Raw genomic sequence first — 21,851 nt, 5'->3', positions numbered from 1 at the left:
TCTGCGTCAAAGCTTATATTTCACCCTCACCTCAAACTATAAGTGTCCACAGGAATATTATGGGAATGTTTGTGGAAGTATTAAGTCCTCATCTTTAACCATCAGAGGCAGAGAGGTAGGTGCAGAGAAAATTAAAGGATGCTAAAGCCATAAAAGGTCACTACAACCTTATTATGCAACACCAAAGACAGACTGTAAGGCACTATAGGAATATCAGAGTGATTTCTTCTTAGCAACTGGCTCTTATCCCTTTGTAAGCGGCCCAAATGGCCGAGCTCCCAGTGTTAGAGATGCAGGCAGGGGACCAGGACAACACTGTTGTTGCCAGGGATGTTGCAGGCAGGCAGCATATCAACCTGCAGCATAAGCGTTCAGCCGGCTACCACAGGCTTGTTGTTGTCATTCACATTCGCACGCCATATTCACAGAAAGTGCCATACGCTTCTCACTGGGGTTGCATAATAGGAGGCCTGTTTAGCTGTAGGTAAAGAGCTACTTACACAGTCATACATGCTGTAAGCACAAACACACTCATATGACCTGGACCTTTTAAATAGATGGGTTATTTCCGTTCATTATCTGTTATTGTGGTAAAAAAAAAAGTAACTAATGTCTACTTCAGAGGGATGGTGTTGATAACAGGTAAGTTCTGGTTAATACAAGCAAATCATTAGCTGCAAACTCTTCTCTCCCTGACACAGGTGAACACACCACACACAGCTTATTAAAGGTTATTAAAGGTCATTATTACCTTTCTCCTCTGGCATTGTCACTCAGCTGTTTGTGATATATTGTTATGTCCTTCAGTGATGGTAATTATCGACAATATCCCAGAAATCTTTTCAGAGTCCTCTGATGGTGTTGCGACACATCCTCCGCACGCTCTGGAGTAATAATAGGTGGGAGGACAGAGTGAGCGCTCTGTCCGTCACTATCTCTGGAATGAGCTGCAGGTCATATGACTCCCTATGTCTCCCTCTCTCTCTCTCTCTCCCTCTCTCTCTCCCACCTCTCTGAGTTATTGCAGCTATCTGTTATAAATAGAAGCATGTGCGACTCAAAGAGAATGACACCTCCTCCTGGTAATCCGTCACTGGGCGTGTCCCAGTTTCCCCAGTGCACACCAAACTCAACTTAGACAGCTTAGTAATAACCAAACTGGGATTCAGAATGTTTGAAATTTGTTTTGTGCAAAATTTTGATGGCACAGTAATTCAATATTAGTGTTCCCTCTATATATTTTTAGCATCAGTGGACGGGGAAAAATGTTGCTCCTTATTTTCAGTACCAGCTCCAAAGCATGTTAGAGATAATTTATGTATAATATTTTTAATATGAGCAATGGATCAAATTAGTACAATTTACATCACTCATTTCAGAAGAGAAAGGACTAACTATCTAGGAAAGGATTAACTATCTAGGACAAAATTTTTGACCAATTAGAAATAAAGGTTTGCCTCTAACACAAGCCTGGTTCAAATAAAGGCCTGTTACCTTCTACAGTTAAGGTAAATACAGGTCCTGGTCATTATTTCAGGAAATACTGTAGTTTTTCAAATACATCAGACCAACCTAAAGTTTAAACTAACACAAAAAGAGTGCATCTAAACACAGTTTCCCAAGCATTCACTTTACTTGGACAAAGTATATTTGGAAACCCATTTTTTCTGGTTTATCCATCCGAGAGAATGATGCCATTCACGATCAATTAACTAGTGGACAATATCCTCTAACTCTACACACTGGTTTTACTATCCTCCTGTAAATGCACTGACTGCGGTGCGACCTCTTGTGTTTAATGTTGGTGTTCTTATGACGCTGTTTTGCAAAGGCCAGTGAGTGCACCTGGTTGGTCCTGATTCATTCGGTACCATGTTGGTTTTGCAAGTTTTGATAGGCTAGATCGTTAACAACAAACTTCCTCCACACATGGCTCACATGCTGTTGTGAAAGCAAAATCACACATGAAAAAATCCAAAATACAAGTTGCTTTTTTCTAAATTGAGAAGAATTAAAATTGTGAAATAAGAAACAGACATAGGGTAATGTATTTTTTCATGCATTTTCAACAGACTACACCAGAGAAAACTGAAAAAAACTGAAGCAATATGCATCCTATCCCTTTTCAACATTTATTACCTGAAATAAGATAAGATAGGAACACTGGGAGCCTAGGTCATTTTTCCATTTCTCCTGTTCTTGTCCCATAGACTGAGCCATTTCTTGAGCCCTTATTTCATTGAAAACGAATTCTGAACTGAACTTTTTTCCATATTTTCATCCTACCTACATCTTTTGCCATCAGAGGCTCTGGTTGGTGTGGTCCATCTGTTTCTCTGTGCACTTGAATGGTGAAGGATGAACAATGAGACATGGATTGCAGGTTGCATAATCATCTACCCTCCTACCTTAGCGGTGTTGCTCTAAAATCATTACACACATATATAGACTACAGCCTTGTACAGTTCTACTGTAGCTTGTCTACATATCTGATTTATGTTCCAGTTGACTTCAAATTGAACTGCTGTGTGTTTGTTGGTATTTGGAGACTGGCTTTAACTCCCACCATTGATCTGAGCTGATATCAAATCAATACTGAGGAAGCAGCAACACTTAACCGTAGGAATTCATCACCAACTGTAATCAATTCAGCTTTACACTGACACAGATAAGGCTGTGGTTGACTGTACTGTACAGAGACCACTAATCAAGAGTTGGGCATGTTTCAAGAGAAAGTTGCTACACTCAAACAATTTCTATGCTCAGAGCATACAGCAAATGGTTGCGTGATGTGAGTGAACACTGTATGTACAGTGTAGAGCAACAATGAGCTCATTCTTCATTCAGCTGGTGTAGGGTCACCTTAGGGTAATGGTAATGATGTTGGACCATCTCCATCTCCTGGGTCCCGCTAAAACAATGGCCACTTCCACAACAGTGAAATAAGCAGGCAGATCCATTAGGCGTTGTGCCAAGGATTGAGAACATGACTGAACCAGATGACCTGAGGGGGAATATTCTGCCATAACGATGAAATAAGTGACCACTCCTGGTGATGGTGGATCAGTCTTATATAAATATTACTTAATTTTATTAGCCATGCTAGCTACCAGTTTATAGGAATTATAGTGTTAGTTGGTCTGTCCACAGATTTAGTCCAGGCTGAAATATCTGAACAACTAATGGGTTCACATTTTTGGTTTGAATTGAAATGTAATGTCAACGACTAGATGGAAATTAAAGGATAACTTTCGTTTTTTACAACCTGGACTTTATTTGTAGCATTAATTACGACCATTTAGACACCCAGACAACTTTGGTGGCATTTGAAGTCGTTTTGAAGAAATTAGCCCCAGAGGAGCGGCGCGTATATCCGTATAATGTATAATGAGTTATCGGGGCACCCGTGCGTAGCCTCTATAAACGCATAATCTGCGGCGAAACTCGTTCATATTCCAATATTTTGTTATGATATGCTGGTGCTATTCCCCTCTGAGCCCGTGGTGGCATGTTATCAACATCCAGTGTCTCTAGACAACTACTTCTGACGTGGATGACGTCATTTTCGAGCGCCACGCGCTGCGAGCAGCCAGCCACAACACGGCTGTCTGCGGCGGTCGGCTAGTTTAGCTGTAGTTCGCGACTGTTATTTTTCACAAAATGGATGAATATTTTTCCGACTCTGAGGTGGTGGACGATGACTTTGTTTTAGATGGACGTCCTTACCGTTTTGAGCTAGAGTACACTGACGAGGAGGCAGAGAGGGGAACAGCTGGCCAAACAACAACAAACAGCTGCGCGTCCACGAGTAGACGGTAACTGGTGGTGTTCTTGTGGACAATGTTCATCGATGACAACAGAGGAGGAATGCCTCTGTTGCTCAGAGTGGGACTTGCGGCCAGGAGATACGCGTCTGGATGTGTCAATAAATGTCTGTGTCACAACACTGGAGGATTTCCGCGCAATGATAAACTTCTGGCAAACAAAACCAAGGCAAATAAACAACCTATACATGTGTGTAAGCTACTTACTCAATCGAAAGTTGCCCATTTGGTCCTGCAGGCTTTGGCTGGGTCTTCCAGTTCACTTTAGCCGTGTTGTGGCTGGCTGCTCGCAGCGTGTGGCGCTCGAAAATTACGTCATCCACGTCAGAAGTAGTTGTCTAGAGACACTGGATGTTGATAACATGCCACCACGGGCTCAGAGGGGAATAGCACCAGCATATCTTATCAAAATATTGGAATATGAACGAGTTTCGCTGCAGATTATGCGTTTATAGAGGCTACGCACGGGTGCCCCGATAACTCGCGTTATACGGATATATGCGCCGCTCCTCTGGGGCTAATTTCTTCAAAACGACTCCAAATGCCACCAAAGTTGTCTGGGTGTCTAAATGGTCGTAATTAATGCTACAAATAAAGTCCAGGTTGTAAAAAACGAAAGTTATCTTTTAAATTTGGTACAGACATTCATGGTTCCAAGAGGATTAATCCCACTGTCAGGTGATCCTCTAACTGTTCATTTAGTACCACCAGCAGGGACATTTTTCACTTATCTTTTACTAACTTCATGGAATATATACTTATATTTTTGTAGAAAGATTTACATTTGAAAACATTCATGCTTCCCAGAGGATACATCCGAATGACTTAAGTGATCCCTTGACTGTCCCTCTTCTGCCACAATAATATTTGCTGCTTTGACTGAAATATCTTGACTATAGGATGGATTGCCATGAAATTTGGTAAAAAGATGTATGTTCCCAGGAGGATGAACCCTGAATTATTCTGGTTACGTTTCCAGATTTTCCAGCTCCAACAGTAGGTCACCATTTTCACCTATCCAGTGAAATATCTCTACATGGATTCTTAACACATTTGATTCAGACATTTAGATGATGAATGCCATGCTCACATCAAACATTTTATTTGTCCAAAATGTTGGGATTTGACCCACTACTTATAAAACCAATGACTATCCCATTAGCCCAGGCTGCACTTTGTGTGTAGTGCTAATTAGAAAATGTTAACATGCTATTACACTGATGTCATGGTAAACATTCTTAACATTGTCGTAATACCAGCACGTTAACATTATGAAATTGCGAGCACATTAGCATGCTGACATTAGCATTCAGCTCAAAGCACCACTGTGACTACATACAGCTTTGCAGAGTTGCTAGGCTTTAGTCTTATTGCCTTCCTGAGCACAATATATCAGCTTTTGGAGGTTTCAGGATTGGCCCAGAAACAGAAGATGTCACTTGAACCCTGCTAGATAGAGGACAGGCTCAGCGTGAGCTTCATTCGAAGTCACAACATGGCAGGTGAATGGTTTCTCCACTGTCAGGCCAGACAAGCAGGCGCCATTAGAGAAGGTTATTAAAAACGACCAAAAATAACACAGGATGTACCAGAGAAGTGTGTTCAAGCTGAGCTGATTGTCAGCGAGCAGAGACACATGCCAGAGGGACTGAGCATGGCCTCATTTCATCTCTGACACTGTCCCCGTCTTTCTCACACTTCCTCAATTCCTCTCTTCTTTCCTTCTTTGTCTTTGTCTGAAGCTGTGACGGATCATCACTGGGACATAAACCAAAGGAAGTGCTCAGTAAATGGTAGCTTCAAGGGAACAGCGAGCATGGTGGACTTGCCATGCCACACATGCCATGTGACTCAGCATGTGTGTGTGTGTGTGTGTGTGTGAGGCAAAGAAAGACACAGGATCTGCATTGCAAATCATCCAGCACCAGAGCTGCCAAGTGACATCTACAACAAATCCAAAAGTGGGACCAAAACAGAGCTCTGCCGCTTCCAGCTGAGCCAAAATAATGAAGCAACAATACAATTTACAGTCGCACGATGACATTTATGAGGATCAAAATGCCAAGTATGATAAGAAAAATGCCACTTCGGGCTTCTGTCATAGGAATCCATGCAGACTTCCATATGAATGCCATTCATCGTGTGAAAAATACTTGCTGCAAAACAATGACTCAGCTCCTTTTCCCCTCCAACTGCGATCAATGACAATCTGGGTTTAGCTTCGCATTACTCTGGCAACAACTTTCTGCAATGTTCTCAAGAGAGGCAGGTCTTACATGGCAGTGAAATGACTGATGAAAAAGCAACAGCATCTGCCAGAGAACAAATACAGTGACACCGCGAGAAAGAAAGAGCTCAGCTTGTGGCATCTTTTCTCCATTTGGCAAAATAAACCAGTGAAAGGCAGGGGACAGATATCTTCAAGGGCTTAAATTCAGCACGCATCATCTTCCCTCCCTCTCTCTCGTTCCTCTAAACCTTCCTCATTCCTTCATTGAGGGGTATTTTGCAGAGGTTTGGGCAGATTTGTGCACGCTGCAGCATTCTGCAGTCAGAGCAATCTGTCATCCTGAACATGCTTTATTCACTTCCCAGAGAGGAGCAGGGGAGGAGGAGAGGAGACATAAAGAGGCAGAGCAGCCGAACTGATGCATTGGGTGATTTATTATCTTCATGTACCATCTGATACAGGGATTCAAACCAACAACCACTCTGATTTCATAACTCTGGAGATGCATTTACCATCTAGAGTTGTAAAGATGCAAAATGAATCAAACTTAGACTAACTCTGTATGCTTTTGTTTAGGAGCTGTGCAGATATGACAGCTAGCAACAGACTGCTTGAATCATGCGGGGTATTTTTGAACATAAAGGTGAATCAGGCCACTGTTCTAAAAAGCAGTAGGTTATGATGTTCATTCTTCATGCACTTCAGACTGAGCAATTTTCTCTTTACATTGTTCGAATGATATGCCCGCTCAGCACCTCTTGACCTTGACCTTATCTATATCACTCACCACTCCCAGTACTTTCCTACACTCATTGCCAATCATGTCACATATGCACAAGCATCCTGGACTTAATCAGTTACACCCTGCAGTGTTCTAAGTCTAATAGGAAACCACTGGGTCATTATATAGCAGTTTAATGCATGACAAGCCTGCAGCACTAAAGTGAACCAGACCATCGTTAAGAGCTTCACTTCAAAGTCTCAGATGACCGTATCACTACTGGGAATACTGGTGGAGTGGAAAATGGATAAGGGAATGGCCCAAAAGCCCAGTGAGGGATCACGGAGGCTGGTGATGTAAGTCTCTCTCTCTCTCTCTCTCTCTTTCTTAGTGTGCGTGAGCATACGTGTGTGTGCCTCTGCAATGCACCACCGACCCCAATCCCAAGTCCAACTGCTGGTCATAAAAGTGTGTTAAAAGGAGGAAACTGGGCTGTAGGTAGGATGGTGTGTGGGTGTGTGCAAATGCAAAAAATGGAGTAAAAAGTAGCTTAGCTTAAGATGCCCAAAAGGAGACTTTAAAGTGAACAAATGCTTCTTAACCTAAATAGGTTCATCTTCCCCTTCCCTTCCTGTATAGCAAGAAATGTGGGTCATATTTCAGTCGGTGACAGCCACCTTTGAAATGATGGGCATGATTGGAGCTGGGTATTGTTTAAAAATGTTGGATACCAGTACCAATACCTTGGCTCTGATGCCAATTCCTGAATGATGCTTTATTCGACACCAATTTTATAAAATCCATTTAAACAAAAATATAACTACGCTGCACATTATGACAAAATGACTCATTTCACAGGAACAGTTCAGAGACCTGGGAGCAGCTGGAGAAAGCGTTTTTACTCGCACTTTACTCAACCTAGATAAGTGGACTAAAATGAAGAAACTGTTCGAAATGTACATTATATGTTGCTGGACTGTATAAAAAATATAAATAGCTGCACTGGCTAACAAGGCACACACAGTTTACTGAGTGATCTGCAAGGAAGCAACTAAACAGTGAGCTCTGTCTATGGGCATAATGTAATGTATGATGGGTAATGTTAAGACAGCCAATCACCAGCATTATTAGATCTTGGTACAAGTATGCAGCATGCTTATTGGCTATCTGATGCTGATGACACTGACTCCTTCGGTATTAAAAGTGGCAAGGCATTTTTTGATACTGGATAATACTGAAGCAATTCAGACAGTGCCACTGCTGGGGCCACTAGCCTGCAGAGACGAGGAGAGGTTTACAGACGTCTGGTAAACTCACTTCTTTCCACGCCCCTTGATTTATCTCATTTTGGAATTTTTGGTTCAAACTCCTTCAGTGTTGTAATTTGTGCATCTGTCCTCTACATCTGATAACTGAATAGATTGATGAAATGGAGCAATACCAAATAGAAGTGATGAAGCTCAGGACGTCTGGTATCTCCATTTGCAAGATTACAATCACTGTACCCAGGGTGGTTCACTGCTCGGTATGTGGGTGTGCGATGGATGTGTGTGATCATGTGAGACACAGAGGCAGAAAGTGGGTGCAACTGTATATCAGCCTTATTTAGTTCTGCTCCTGCAAATGCACCCCTGTCGTGAAATGAAATATACAGTGCAGTAGATGCCACAAATTAAAAACGCTGCAGTGGTTGAAAGCTGGTGTTTTGTGGTGTCAGAATAGTGTGTGTGTGTGTGTCTTTATGCATGTAAACATTAGGGAACACCCTCCTGATTGTATGTCAAACACAGCAGGAGACGAGCTGGGGAGAGATCCCACACAAACACCTAAACGCACACACACTTGCGGCTCCAGCTTCTCGTTGGAAATAGGATAAATGGCTGTAACCAATGGCAACAAGGGAAGGACGGATGGATGGACGAGTGCCAGAAAAGAAGGAGTCGCCAAACTGAAACCCGCTAATTAAAGCATCTGTTGTATGACCTGCAATGACTCTTGACTTTTCCTCCTCCTCTATCCACTTTTTCTCCTTCTTGACCTTCTTCCTCTCAGTCTGTCTTCAACATGGTAACCTTCTTTGTCTCGTTCTTCTTTCCTGCTCATTAATTCAAACTTAAATAACTTTTCATTTACACTCATTGAAACTGCACAGTGGTTGCAGGAGTGGCCCTATACTGTAATAAAAACCTGCATTGAAGTAAACTTAAAGTCTCAAATAATAGGCAGTTAATAACCAAATAATAGCCATGGCCGGCGCAAGCATAGCCAGTCCCTAGTCAAAGTCAGGTTAAAAATATTGAGGGGTGGGTGAGATTACCTGTGCTGTTACCTGTCTCTGAAGGTAAATTCGGTGTAATGTTTCCACAGCACAGCAGAGTCACGTCATTCTCACCACGCTGCTGAGTTTTTCCTTGTTAACAGAAACGCTGCCCTAACTGTCTTTGTTCTGCATTGCCATTTTTGTAATTGGTGTTAAGCTCCACTCCATGAAAGTCAACACTCTCTGCTAGTATTTAATGTTGCGGTAAGCCTTTTAATGTGAAACATCTACAGGAAGTGTTGGCCTTTTTAAAAAAAAAAGGGATGTTAATAGTGATCAAAATAAAGGCAAAGTGGAATGACTGCAGTTAATTGTTCAGTTACAAATTAAAGCCTTCATCAGGAGTGGGTGGGAAAATGCCCATTGAGCTTTTAATGTGAAATCCGTGCAGGCAGTGTTGACTTTTATTGCCGTATTGGCCAAAAAAACCCTCCTGCAGAGTGGAACAAACTGCAATTAATTAGTAAGTGAGAGCATTATTCATCAAAATCAGAGCAGAAGAGTAATGGGTATATAATGACTTGCATAATGCTGTATAATAATGAACATATAGATGACTCTGCAGCCAACAAAACACAGATAAATATGGAAGAAGTGTTGAGTTTCCTAAAAAAACTGAATACAAATGAAAACAGGTCAGAGGGAGGCTCCTTGCCGAAACTCTATTTAACTTCGTCATTAACTTACACTTACGAACTGAAGATAGTCTCGGTAAATTTAAAAAAGTATATAATAAACAATTATGTGACAAAATATGGTTAGAGGGGAAAAATGCTCCTCTCTCAGTCTGTGTGTGTGTGTGTGTGTGTGTGTGTGTGTGTGTGTGTGTGTGTGTGTGTGTGCGTGCATGCTCATTTCATTGTGATTACATATGCATATAAACAGGGGGAACACCCTGCAGTTCAACAGAATACAAGCAAGCATGCCATATATTAAGCATATCAAATGGGAAAAAATGCACTGATACACAAACTTAACGCTAACAAAAGCTATTTCCATTTCTACCCTCTGATCCTAAACTAGTATCTCTCCGTCATTGTGTGGTACTCGTGGGTACAGACACACACTCAGCATGCACTGATCATGAAGCTTCAGACTGAGAAGCAGTAGTGTACACTAAAGCTGATGTTCAGGATTACTGATCACCAGGGAAGCGCAACATGAAGCAAATCTCAGTCTTCACAGCATTTTTCCTCTAGTCTTAAGAAGAGATTTAACACACACACACACACACACACACACACACACACAAAATACTGTGTGACCCACATTTAGGTCCCTACTTTGAAACTCTTTCATAAAACATGGCGCACAATGTGATTTGGGTGTGTTAATCTGGTTAATTGGTTAATTCACTGGGGACCTGTGGAGGCTCCAGGAGATCAAGGAAAGGAAAGGAGAGGAAAGGAAAGGAAGGAGAGTTAAAGAAAAGAAAAGAAAAGAAAAGAAAAGAAAAGAAAAGAAAAGGAAGGAGAGTAAAAAAAGAAAAGGAAAACGAAAAGGAAAGGAAAGGAAATTAAGGAGGGTTAAAGAAAAGAAAAGAAAAGGATAGGAAGGAGAGTAGAAAAAGAAAAGAAAAGAAAAGAAAAGAAAAAAAGAAAAGAAAAGAAAAGAAAAGAAAAGAAAGGAAAAAAGGAAATAAGAGATAAGAGAAGAGGTGATGAGGAAAAAAGGAGAGGAGAGGAAATGAAAGGAGACAATTAGAGGTTAGAGAGAAATTTGAAGCAAAAAGGACAGGAAAACAGGAAGATTAGAGGGAGAAAGGCAATGGGGGAAAGGCAGAGTGCAGAGTGGACAGAGTGTACATAAGAAGAGAGGAGGGGAAGAAACTGTCGCCTGCCTTTAAGGGTGTGTGCTGAAGAAAGACAACAAGAGAAGGAGTGGAAGAGTTAGAGGGGAAAAAGGTGTGTAAGCTCTTCTTATAACAGAGATATCAGAACCTGAATCACTACACAGCAGAATGTGGAACATCAGAAACAACAATCCAGACTCCAGGAAGGATCAATCACATCACAAGAACAGACACACGCACACGCACACAAGCACACAAACACACAAACACACACACACTCAGGAGAAAGTGAATTGATGAATAATTCACTGAAGCCCATTGATCTGTGTGTCTCTCTCCCTCTCCCCACATAGCAGTAATCTGATCCAAGTTTTAAGTGCAGAGGTAGCTCACAAGGTAGCAAACAATCCCATGATGCATTGGAAAAACACAAAGGACAACATGTCCTGTTTCCTCTTATAAAGTACCTACAAATAGCGCCTGTGGACATCACATGTTCATCACATTAAAACCGTTGTGGGGTCATTACAGGGACACGGAACCGACGCAGACCCTGTAAGACCACAATGCAGCAAGTTGCCATGTAGAGAGAGCGCTAATGTGAAATACAGTTTGAGAGTATGAAAATGCTAATTAGCACCAGCTTCACTGAGCTTTTGATTCTCACTGCTCTTATCTCTGTTCTCCTTCTCTGAAGGGAGTCCTTGCACAAAGGTGGTCTCAGAGGCTTGGTTGCATGGTGACTAATTGTGTGTATGTTTACAATGTAGCTATAATTTTAGCATCCTGGTTGTCCATGCTGTGATATTAGGCTGCTCTATTCTGTACACACATCTATTCCGGAAGAGGAATCCCTCCTCTGTTGCACTTCCCAAAGTTTTTCCCCATTAAAGGAGCATTTCGAGGAGTTTTTCCTTGTTCGAATAGAGGTTCTATGGATACTAGTAAGCATACTGGACAGATCATATTATGAAGGCCCTTGAGGCATATTTGTGATATTTGGCGATCTAAATTAAATTATCTTGACTTGACCAGTTGGCAAACTACAGGAGGTGGTCTCTCAATCATAAGTCGGTTCATGAACTTTGGTTTATCAACATTTAGTTCAAGATGCCAAAGATGAAATAATGTTAATATAAATAGTAAAAGGGACTGTACCTAAAACTGAACCCTGTGGAACACCTTCTGCTGCTGATACAGATGTAGAGGGTGTAACTCTCACAGATACCTGTAATGCCCTGATGTTTTTTCTCTTATCCTGTAAAATATCTCAGCATCTAGGGCATGAATTGACACATTATGGTTTCATGTTGTAGGCCGTCAGCACATCAGCTAGTTCCGCATTAAAATGTTTAGCAAACATGTTCAGCTCCTTTTGTTTGTTTTTCATGTCATCAAACCTCTCACCAAACGCCTGCAGGAGTTTTCACGCTCAGCAGCGCATTCAGACGTCAGAGCGGCTTTAGTTCTCGCAGAGCAGGAAAATACTCCTGTTTCCTCTTTCCAGCTGCCACAGTTTTAATTTGGCTTCAAATAATTTCACATTTGAATGCAGAGAGCCGAGAAGTTGGCTGGAGCTCCGGGTTCAGCTCTGAGGATCTTGGTAATGTCCACCATGAAGACCAGATCACTGAGATTCCACGACAGGTTTTCCTTCATCTCTATGGTGTTTTCTATTAGAGCTGAATAAAAGGTAATTGCTGTCTAGACTAACCGACTCACACTGAGTTGAACAGGTTGAGGCAATATGGATGGTGATGGTGTGCAGGTGACTGTTGGTATCCTCCAAAAATGGCTGATTTGCTGTTGATGCACTGCACTCCTTATAGAAAGAACTCTTTCAGAGATTGCTAGCACTGCCACACACACATACACACAGGACAAATTCTGGTGGTGCACAGCTAACTCGGCTGCTACACCTGCAAACCCCTACACCTTTGCGTGTGTAGCAGTTGTTACGCCGTTAGCTGTTCTACATTTCATCCCGTGAAGTATCACACAGTTCCCTTATAATGTAGACTAATTCAACTACAGGGCTGCGGTAATTTAATCAACACGCTACGGCCGCTTGAACACAGCCCGTAAAATAACTGTATACTGTATCATAGAGCTCCCTGTGAAACGCACGGCTGACCTCGATGGCTGCCGTCACACCTAAATGTCACACACTCAGCACGTTTAACTCAGCGGACTCAATTATCAGGAAGCTCCAGGCTGCACACAGGAACAGCGAGGTACGCAGGGAGGAATAAATAAAGCATGACTCAATTTCTATGAAAGAGCTTTGGTGAAAAGCAGCCTGCAATAGGAAAGCCTCAGGGTGCTCACTCCTTTCTGAATGAAGTATTTTACATCCTTGTTGCAGTTTAATGCCGTAATTCACACATATATCAACCGTTTTCTTTTTTTTGCTTTTGATTGAGCTACGATAGCAGCTTCCCTGCTTCCAGTTTGAAGGCGAAACACACCGATAGCAGTATTACATCAGCTTCAATTCAAGAGTATCAGCTGTGTTCGTCCAAAGCTGTGATGTGGTTGCACTATTCAGCAGGGGGACTCACGTAGGACAAACAACACGCCGCCCCTGCCTTCATCAAAGGCCCACGTAAAACAGCAGGCTGCAGGGAAATGTCACGAGCCCGCGCCACATCGTAGGCTTAATTACTGCTGTTTGTGTGTGCGTGTGTGTGTGTAGCCCCAGTGTGGGGGCTTAGCACCAGTGAGGTCAGATGGTATTTATCCCAGCAAGAAGAGCTGAGGTGTCAGTCTGACTGCTGCCTGGTTCTGCCCACCGCTTCTGTCCACTGCTATTTCATTCAGCAGCAAGCGAGCAAGGAAGTGCACGACTAAACAACATTTCTAGAATAAAACACATATCATGGTTTACTGGGACACCAACAGAACAAAGCCATCATTCATGTTATTAGCAACAACTGTGCTTTTCTTACCATGAGGCGTCACAATGTCTGCTGTGAATGTGACTCAATGCTTATAGCTGAAGCTTTTATCAAAATGCAGGCGTGCAGCCCGCGGCTGCTCAGAAAAGCTTTACACTGGCTGTTTAACAACACTAATTAGTGGTCCCTCTGTTGGGCACAGGAAGAGACATGAGGCATTAGCTACTGGAAGAAATAGCAGATACAAACAGAAATATCTGCAACTTGTCTGATTTCATTCAGCAAAACATGCTAAAAACGTCAAGTCGCCAAAACCAAGTGAAGTGAAGTAATGTGGATTCAATACAAAGCTAATTTTAGCCTAGGGCCACCTGTGCAAACTAAATGGGACGGAGCGAATGAGTCTGACACCTTCTAATAGATAATGTTGTATCTGCAGCTTTACTTCAAAAAGTCTAGTTAGAAGATCTTTTCGCAGTTCTATCTTAATTTAAGAAAAATCTAGATTGTTCTCTTAACGGAACAACAGAGGAAGTGGATGCACTTTGCCTGCAGTTTCCCTCTCGCCTGGATTTTGGCAGTTGGACAGCTCAAGTTTGGCTGAATTGTGTTTGGTGCATGGGCGTTAGCTACACGCTAGCCGACAGCCTACGCGCCGACAGCGAGTGTGTGCAGCCTCCAGCTGATCTGGACTTTCCGTCGTTATTCTGTGTTATCGCGGGTCTCTGTGGTTCATGAGCTGGAGCCGCTCTAGTTGAAACAGCTCCTGCTTACAGGTGTTCGCCTCAGTCAGCGACCTTTAGAAAAGCCTCTGATACAAATACAAATGAATCCCAATCATCATTAATGCAGAAAAGATTAGGGTAAGTAAACAGCTGCATGTTGAAAATTTATATTTAGTGATCATCTTTTGGGTGAGCTAAAATACCAAGCATTCGTTAATTACAGTTTCAAAAGATTTCCCATTGTCTTATGCAATTAAATGATTAGATTACATGCTAACCAGATTAATATACAATAGATCATTAAAATAATCTTAAATGATAATCTACTGCTGATCATTTTGCATTCCTCTGGGAGTGATAGCATGTGTGGGATTCATGAGTATTACATATATACGGCAACAAAACTCCCAATCCATTACAAATATATATCAGATAGTGCACATGGATTGAAATATCAGCATGGACTTGACACACACACACACACACACACACACACAGACACACACACCCTCATGCATTATCTCCAGATATTAACATTCATGCAGACACACCAGCGTTCGAAATTTCTATTCTTACTCTGTCTTCTCCCCTCTACAAACACTTAGCCAAGCACAAACTGCACATGTGTAACCACATATATCATCATTGTCAACAGAGAACACACACACACACACACACACCCTGGAGGCACATTCCTCAAGCAAAACACTCCTGCACACACTGCGGCTCCGCATGACTTGTGACACACATTGTTTGGAGTCAGAGTGAACCAGCCTTCCTGCAACAGTGTCACAACACTGTGTTTGCGGGTGGATGTAATTGCTTACTAGGCAGGACTTCCTGGCTCGGAGCTGGTGGATGCTGGGTATTCTCTTGGTTGAGGATTTTAAAATGTTCGACAGTGACTGAAATGGTATAGCTCGGGCCTGGGTTGGGTTTGGGCTCTGTAATCTTTAAATGTAATTTATTAAGAGATATAAACCACCTCTAGGTCTCTGGATGGGTTTTGGGTCTTTAATTTGTTAGTACCAGTCATTTTTCAAGCGGCTACGTGCTTTATGACGGTGATGAGGTCCACCAGAGCAGCGCCTTAATGCTGATGATACTGATGATGGAGCAGTGTGATGTGCGCTGAGCAGACACTCCTCATCATCGCTCTGTGTGAATCACTGGGAGTTGTACAAAGCCACAACAAATCCATTTAATGCACGTTATACTGATCCCTGCTGTCTTCTCCGAAACGACCGGTCACGAGGATATCGCTAACGAGTCAGCAGGTCCACCCTTTAGGTTCAGCTGCACACACGCAGGCAGAAAACAGCCCGAGAAACAGTATTGATCAGGCCTCGTGTCATGTGACCTGTGGCAGTAATCTGAGAAGAATTAACGGCCTATTCCACGATCATCCCTCCCTGTTAGTCACTGATAATTATTCCCTGTGGTGAAGGCGCTCAGAGCCGTCAAAGCGTCTCCGCTCTGGAGACTAAAACAAACCCAGTTAATAATGTCATCTGATGCAAGTCTTTAACCTTTCGCTGCTGCACGGGTAATGCCAAATAAAATCTGAAAGCGTAATTATGTTTTTCTGGAATTGAAAGAATGCAAAACTGGTCTGTGGATTAATCATGCTGCTGAAATGTCCTCTCAGGGCGTGTTCATGCCGAGCCTGTTCGGAGAGGTTTATTTAAACTCGAGTGCACCACTCCTGTGGTTTGACCAGGCAAACAATGTCAAACCCAGGTGGCACTGAACAGTCACACTGAGGCGCCTGCAAGTGCAGATCTTACACTTCTTTCTCTCGTTTCTAGATATGATCTGAACTGAGGGCTGAGGTCACGGCTCAAGAAATCTGCGGTGCGATTTCTTCTTCAAGAACATAATCTAAACTAGAAGCCTCAGATTAGATCAGGATCCCACAGGATTCCGCAAGACTCTGGTCGGATAGAAGGACAACTGAATTGTGCTCTCAGGATCGAGCTCGATCTGGAAAAGCTTGATCCAGAAGTGGACGAGAAACTGATATTTCAACCGCTTATCATTTTTGGAGAGACTGTTTCTTTGATATTAATTGATTCTCAACCCAGACCTGCTCATTTGCACGGCTGGTACTGGCACATTGAGGTCTAAATGACACCACTGCTGCACCACTTCCACACACTGTTTGCAGGTTGTGATTGCTCCGCTTTACCCGTATTGACACAGTCACGTTACATCCTTTTCAGGGCTAAGCAGGGCAGTGAAGGCTAGTTTAACGCTACCTTCTAGCATATCCAGGTTATAGAACACATAGATTTATAAGCCACATTCACTCAGGACTGAAACATCCATGTGGAATAAAAGTGATGGGATGATGAAAAACTGAACCCAAGCAGAGGAAGCAATATCAAAACACATATTCCCCAGCCTAACCAGATGATCAATCACCAACACCTTAAAAGGTCAGTTTAACTTCTGTTTACAGGGCCTGGATCAGTCGTAATTGAACAAGATTAAGCCTTTCTGCTGTGCTATGAAGTACAGAAAACAAACTCTAAATGTGAACCATCGCTGCATTCATTCAGGCCAGACAGCTAGACTGAAATCCAACTGGATCTCTCTCTGCACACACACACACACACACACACACACCTGATACTGTTTATCAGGATCAACTCCCGCCATGTGGAGGCCAGCTGTCGTCACACACGCAGGTACAGATGTCCTCTCACACATCCAGCCTAAAGGTTAAAGGTCGACCTCTTAAAAGGCATCACGCTTTGTCCCAGACAAAGATGCCTGTCTCGTTTGTCCCTTTGGCTCGCAGTTTTCGGCGGCGTGCTAATGAATTCTCCTCCGTCTCGACTCCATGACGAACTGCAGCACTCTCAGCGGCTAATGGGCTCCTATCTCCGTCCTCAGTAACATCTCATTTTTGGTTTTGGCCAGATTTACTGCAAAGCATCGCGAGGTGCTAGAATTTCTCAGTTTGGAAATAAGATGGGAGATTTACTTTTCCCTAAACTGTGTGATCAATGCAGCGCTCTGCTGCATCCACACAGCGTCAGAACAACAGGAAGCACCGAAACGCCTCACTCACATTTCCAAGGAAGGCTGAATCAAGGGCAACTGGACTGGGTTGCACAAACTTGAAGTGGGGAATCCCAACTATTCAGCCTCTGGTGAGTCATTATGAAGGACGTTGACACCTCTAGTACCTGGGTCACTATTGCTCCTGGCTGTAGTAATGGCAGCGGTTAGAGTCAGTGGAGTCACCTGAGGACAGATGTGAATGACAGTCGTCAAAGATGTCACATGAGGCCAACTGTGAATAGTTGTTAAATCTCCTGGAGAGGGATGAAAGGACAGCGTTGAAGGCAGGGTATAAGTGGTGTCGTAGACCTCCTCCTCGTAAAAGCAGCCTCCTTCACTCCTCTTTCCAGCCCTTATCTTCCAGGTGGAGGTGAGCTGCTGGGTCCTGACCTGAGGAGTTGGCTCTCCTGTGAATGGTTGTTTAGAAGTCTGTGCGTTCCTCGCTGCATCGGCCTGCGTACGCTGGATTGCTGTTCTTGTGTTTGGGTGTGGGGTCTTTCAGGTGGAGCAGTTTCTGTCTCAGTGTGTTGCTGGGTTTGAAGCACACAGGGTCGTGGTGTTTGTTGAAAATCAGATTCTCTAGAAACATCTGGAATGATGATGTTGTTGCGTTTGATCTCTTCTTCACCACCTCAGTGTCGGTGCTCTTCCTGGATCTTCAGGCTGTTTTGTAAAGGTCCGGTTAGGGTCTCCACAAGCTTCAGGTGTATCCCTCAGATGTTTGCCCTCCTTCTCTTGGGCCTCGGCACTTGCTGGTACACTATCAGCTCGGTGTTGCAGGGTTGTGATTACTGCTAACTTGTGCTCCAGGGGGTGGTGAGAGTCGAAGCGTAAGTATTGGTCTGTGTGCGTGGGTTTCCTGAATCCTCCAACATGGAGGCTCCTGTCCTCTTCAGGGGGTACAGCACCATCCAAAAAGGCCAATCTGTTGTAATGTTGCTGTCCATGGAGTTGATTTTTCACTAAACGGGGGATTCAATGTAGCTGAGAGAACTTCCTGATACGTCTGACAACCAGGAGGCTGCTGCATTTTGCCCCCTCTGCTGCTTTATTATGGTCTAAACCTATAATATAACTCATCATTGTAACGCAGCAAGTTGCTAATTCAGACTTAGAAGTTGAATGTTTATTGATTTGTCACAGAAGTGCTCTTCTGAATACAGGGTTATGCAGTGCTGAAAGCTAATTTTAGGTGTTTTCAGGATTATAAGCAGTGCACGATAAATATAAATGTTGTTGTAGTTTAGAACTAACAGTATATGATGACGAGACTTCAAGGGTTGAAAATCATGTTGCATTCCTGACTTCAAATTCTGACTTGAAAGGACGAACCTTTTCATTTTTTTCCTGTAATAACACAGAATTTCCGACCTCTCTGGAGTGCTGCCTCATACACTACTCTGACGTGGTCTCTCCTGAGGGTCCCCGAAAAAGTAAAACTCGTGTTCTACGCTGGCTCGAGCGCTCCATGGGTTTATTTGCATATGGAAAAACAAGCAGAGCAGCACTGTTGCTGCGGGACTTGACAGCAAACAGGCTTCAAATGAACACCGGCCTCTTGTTACATTTGTCAGATCCCCCCTCAGGGACAAAGCCAAGTGTGGCAGCAGCTCGCCAGGAGTCAGGCCTGCTGTAGACCATCCCTCTTTAAACCAGGAGTGACTGCGGAGCAACATGATGCAAAGAGCCACCAAACCCACTGTGGGTGTTCCTACATCCTGACTAATTAGCTCACATGACATTCATCTTCACTGGGCCGAATGTGAAACAGTGTCTTAACATCAGCCAACCTCAATTTTAACTCTAGCATCACATCTTTGGGTGCACAGTGATGCTGCTGCCATCATTAGCAGGTAAAGGTTAAAAAGAGAAATAATAGCATGTATTATTCTAACACATTTTCAATGCATAGTTGATACATTTTATACAGGTAAATGTTATTATGGTGCAAGATGTAAAAGACTCAGTATTTATCAATACAGCTCTATAGGAACATTAAAATCACGTTTTGGGGATTGTTCCCATTAACAAGAATTGGCCCAGTGCAATGTAAAAGAAGCAGCACAATCTACAGTAAAATGGGCTTACCAGTGCTGCTCATGGTGCCAGTCAGACGTCTTCTCCAGTCAGATGATGCACAGTAAACAAGCCACTATCCACACTGACAGTACATGGGTGATGCCAGTAGCCGCAGAGCGCGCAAGCCTCAGTGTCAGCCGGCGGGATGAATGCGGGCAAATGTTGCACAGAGCCCGGCTGTCTCTGTCTGCTGAGGCCGCTGAGATCTCCCGACGCCGCCGCACCGACAAGACAATGTCCTGCACACACTGCGGAGCTGCGCTGCCTCACAGAAAGGCAGACAGCGCAGGTTGGGTGTGGGCGCACGGTGTAGAAACACGACTGTAGTCAAGCTGGATAGAAGAGCGACGAGGGTTTTCAGTGCGGCATTTCAAAATAAAAGTCCTCCTGAAGATTGGGTCTGTATTCGGGATCAGGGAATCCGAGGATTCTTTAAGAATATTGTAGACAGATGTGCAGCAAAATCCGGAAGAGTTTAACATTTTCTATTGTTTGAGTAATTAAATCAGAAACTGAAAATTACCAAATTGGTTCCACTATCAGGTCAAACCAAGTTAGGCTTGTTGTTGTTCTGGCTTTACAATATAAAACCAAGTCAGTTACAGTTAGACCCCAAAATAATCTAATCTAAATAATCAATTTAATTTAGGAAAATGAACAATGTTGGCACAGTATTAACTAAAATAATGAAGGAATTAATTATCTAAGTTAAAGTGATTCATTTAGGCCGGTGGCACTGACATCACATCTGAGACCCTGGATAGGCTGGACCTTATCTATCCTTAACCTCCTCCAGATCGGTGCAGGGGAAACCAAAGTACACATACACACAATCCACTGTGCCCATGATTTTATTTACAAAGCTGCAACATAGTGATTACACAACCACGGATATAGTGTTGTGAAAAAACAGTATATAGAAAAACTGCATCCACATGCATCAGCTGGGCATCCAGAACAATTTCATGGAAGTTGCTTTTAGGACTTCGACTGAGACACAATTTCATCATTACTGGCAAAATACATTAGTGTTACCTTCAGTGTTACGTTTCGATGCAATTTTGTTCTGTACATTCAATATTTTAATATGCTAATCGTTAAATCGCCGACGTTTGTGCTTTTACTTTGAAGGAGAAAATCCAACGCTTCCTTTTCACCGTTCGGTAACAGAGGGCATCTTGTCTGTGCTTTGCTTCAGCATCCAGCAGACCGCTCCTGAACAGAGCATCCTCAGGCTCACAGCGCCGCTGTGCGCGTACGGCGGCATACTTGGGAATTGTAGTATTTAAAAAAGAAAACACCCATTCTAATGAGAGGCGTGCTGCTGGGTTTGGACTACAAGCCTGTTCGGTGTAAACAAACTGCATTGTGAAACACACAGACAGTGACAGGACTGTATTTCAGTTTCTGTGATGATCAGTTTGGATATAACTGCTCTAATTGTTGAAGTTGTGTGTTTATTTGTTGTTATCTAAGAGAAACACTGAAGGTTAAACATAATATTGCTCATTTCTCTTCGTGATCTCTTTGTGTGTTGTAATTGGCTACAATTAACTGGGTCAGCGATTCTTAAAAAAGCCTTTGGGTACAGATGGGGGGGCGCAGGAGGAATCGACAGCGCTGAAGAAGACGAGACAGATTAGGGGGAAAGGGCAAACATCTTCTCTGAGTTAGGCTACATCACTACCCTCCCTTTGATTTGAAAAAGTTTATCAATTGGATATTTACTGTTTGTAAAATAGTGACTTTGGGTTTGACATTTGGCATAGCTCCAAACATACAGACATAATTCAGCAGCAACATACACATACACACCATTTAAAATGATTTAGAATATACAGGTAATAAAGAAATTACTGAATATTTGAGTATAATTATTTACAGAATAAAGGATAGGTTTAAAAAGTTAGTAAATGAACACATTTAATGTTTACTACTGACTATATATATATATATATATATATATATATATATATATATATATATATATATATATATATATATATCAAATCCATGTGCTGTTTTTTTTCAGCCTTTCAACTGTATATCTCGATGACTTGTTCAGGGGACTTGCCAGATGACTTGCTCTCTTTATCACGAAGAATTTATGTACTTCTATTTTTTAAAAAGTAATTTATGTGAGAAGGAGATATGCGTGTGTGAAGTCAATTAAAAGGATGACATGACATCCACA

The 21,851-nt window shown here is 42.7% G+C and overlaps 1 protein-coding gene across 7 annotated transcripts in view; it reads right to left on the bottom strand.

Annotated features, from left to right (window-relative positions):
* The window catches only part of ablim2 (actin binding LIM protein family, member 2), an 89,347-nt gene extending 69,419 nt beyond the window's left edge, over positions 1-19,928 (bottom strand). For 6 of the 7 annotated variants that reach the window (XM_041964632.1, XM_041964635.1, XM_041964634.1 and 3 more), the window contains exon 1: positions 752-875. In XM_041964632.1, the coding sequence (XP_041820566.1) occupies positions 752-767 (16 nt within the window). In that variant the 5' untranslated portion in view covers positions 768-875. Of the gene's footprint in view, positions 1-751; positions 876-19,666 lie in introns of those variants that run through there. The other variant, XM_041964633.1, reaches the window with a different exon arrangement.
* Positions 19,929-21,851: the final 1,923 nt, after the last annotated feature.

This window comes from Chelmon rostratus, chromosome 23 (genome assembly GCF_017976325.1).
Source record: "Chelmon rostratus isolate fCheRos1 chromosome 23, fCheRos1.pri, whole genome shotgun sequence".
NCBI classification, from domain to species: domain Eukaryota; kingdom Metazoa; phylum Chordata; class Actinopteri; order Chaetodontiformes; family Chaetodontidae; genus Chelmon; species Chelmon rostratus.
This window is presented reverse-complemented; position numbering and strand designations above follow the sequence as displayed.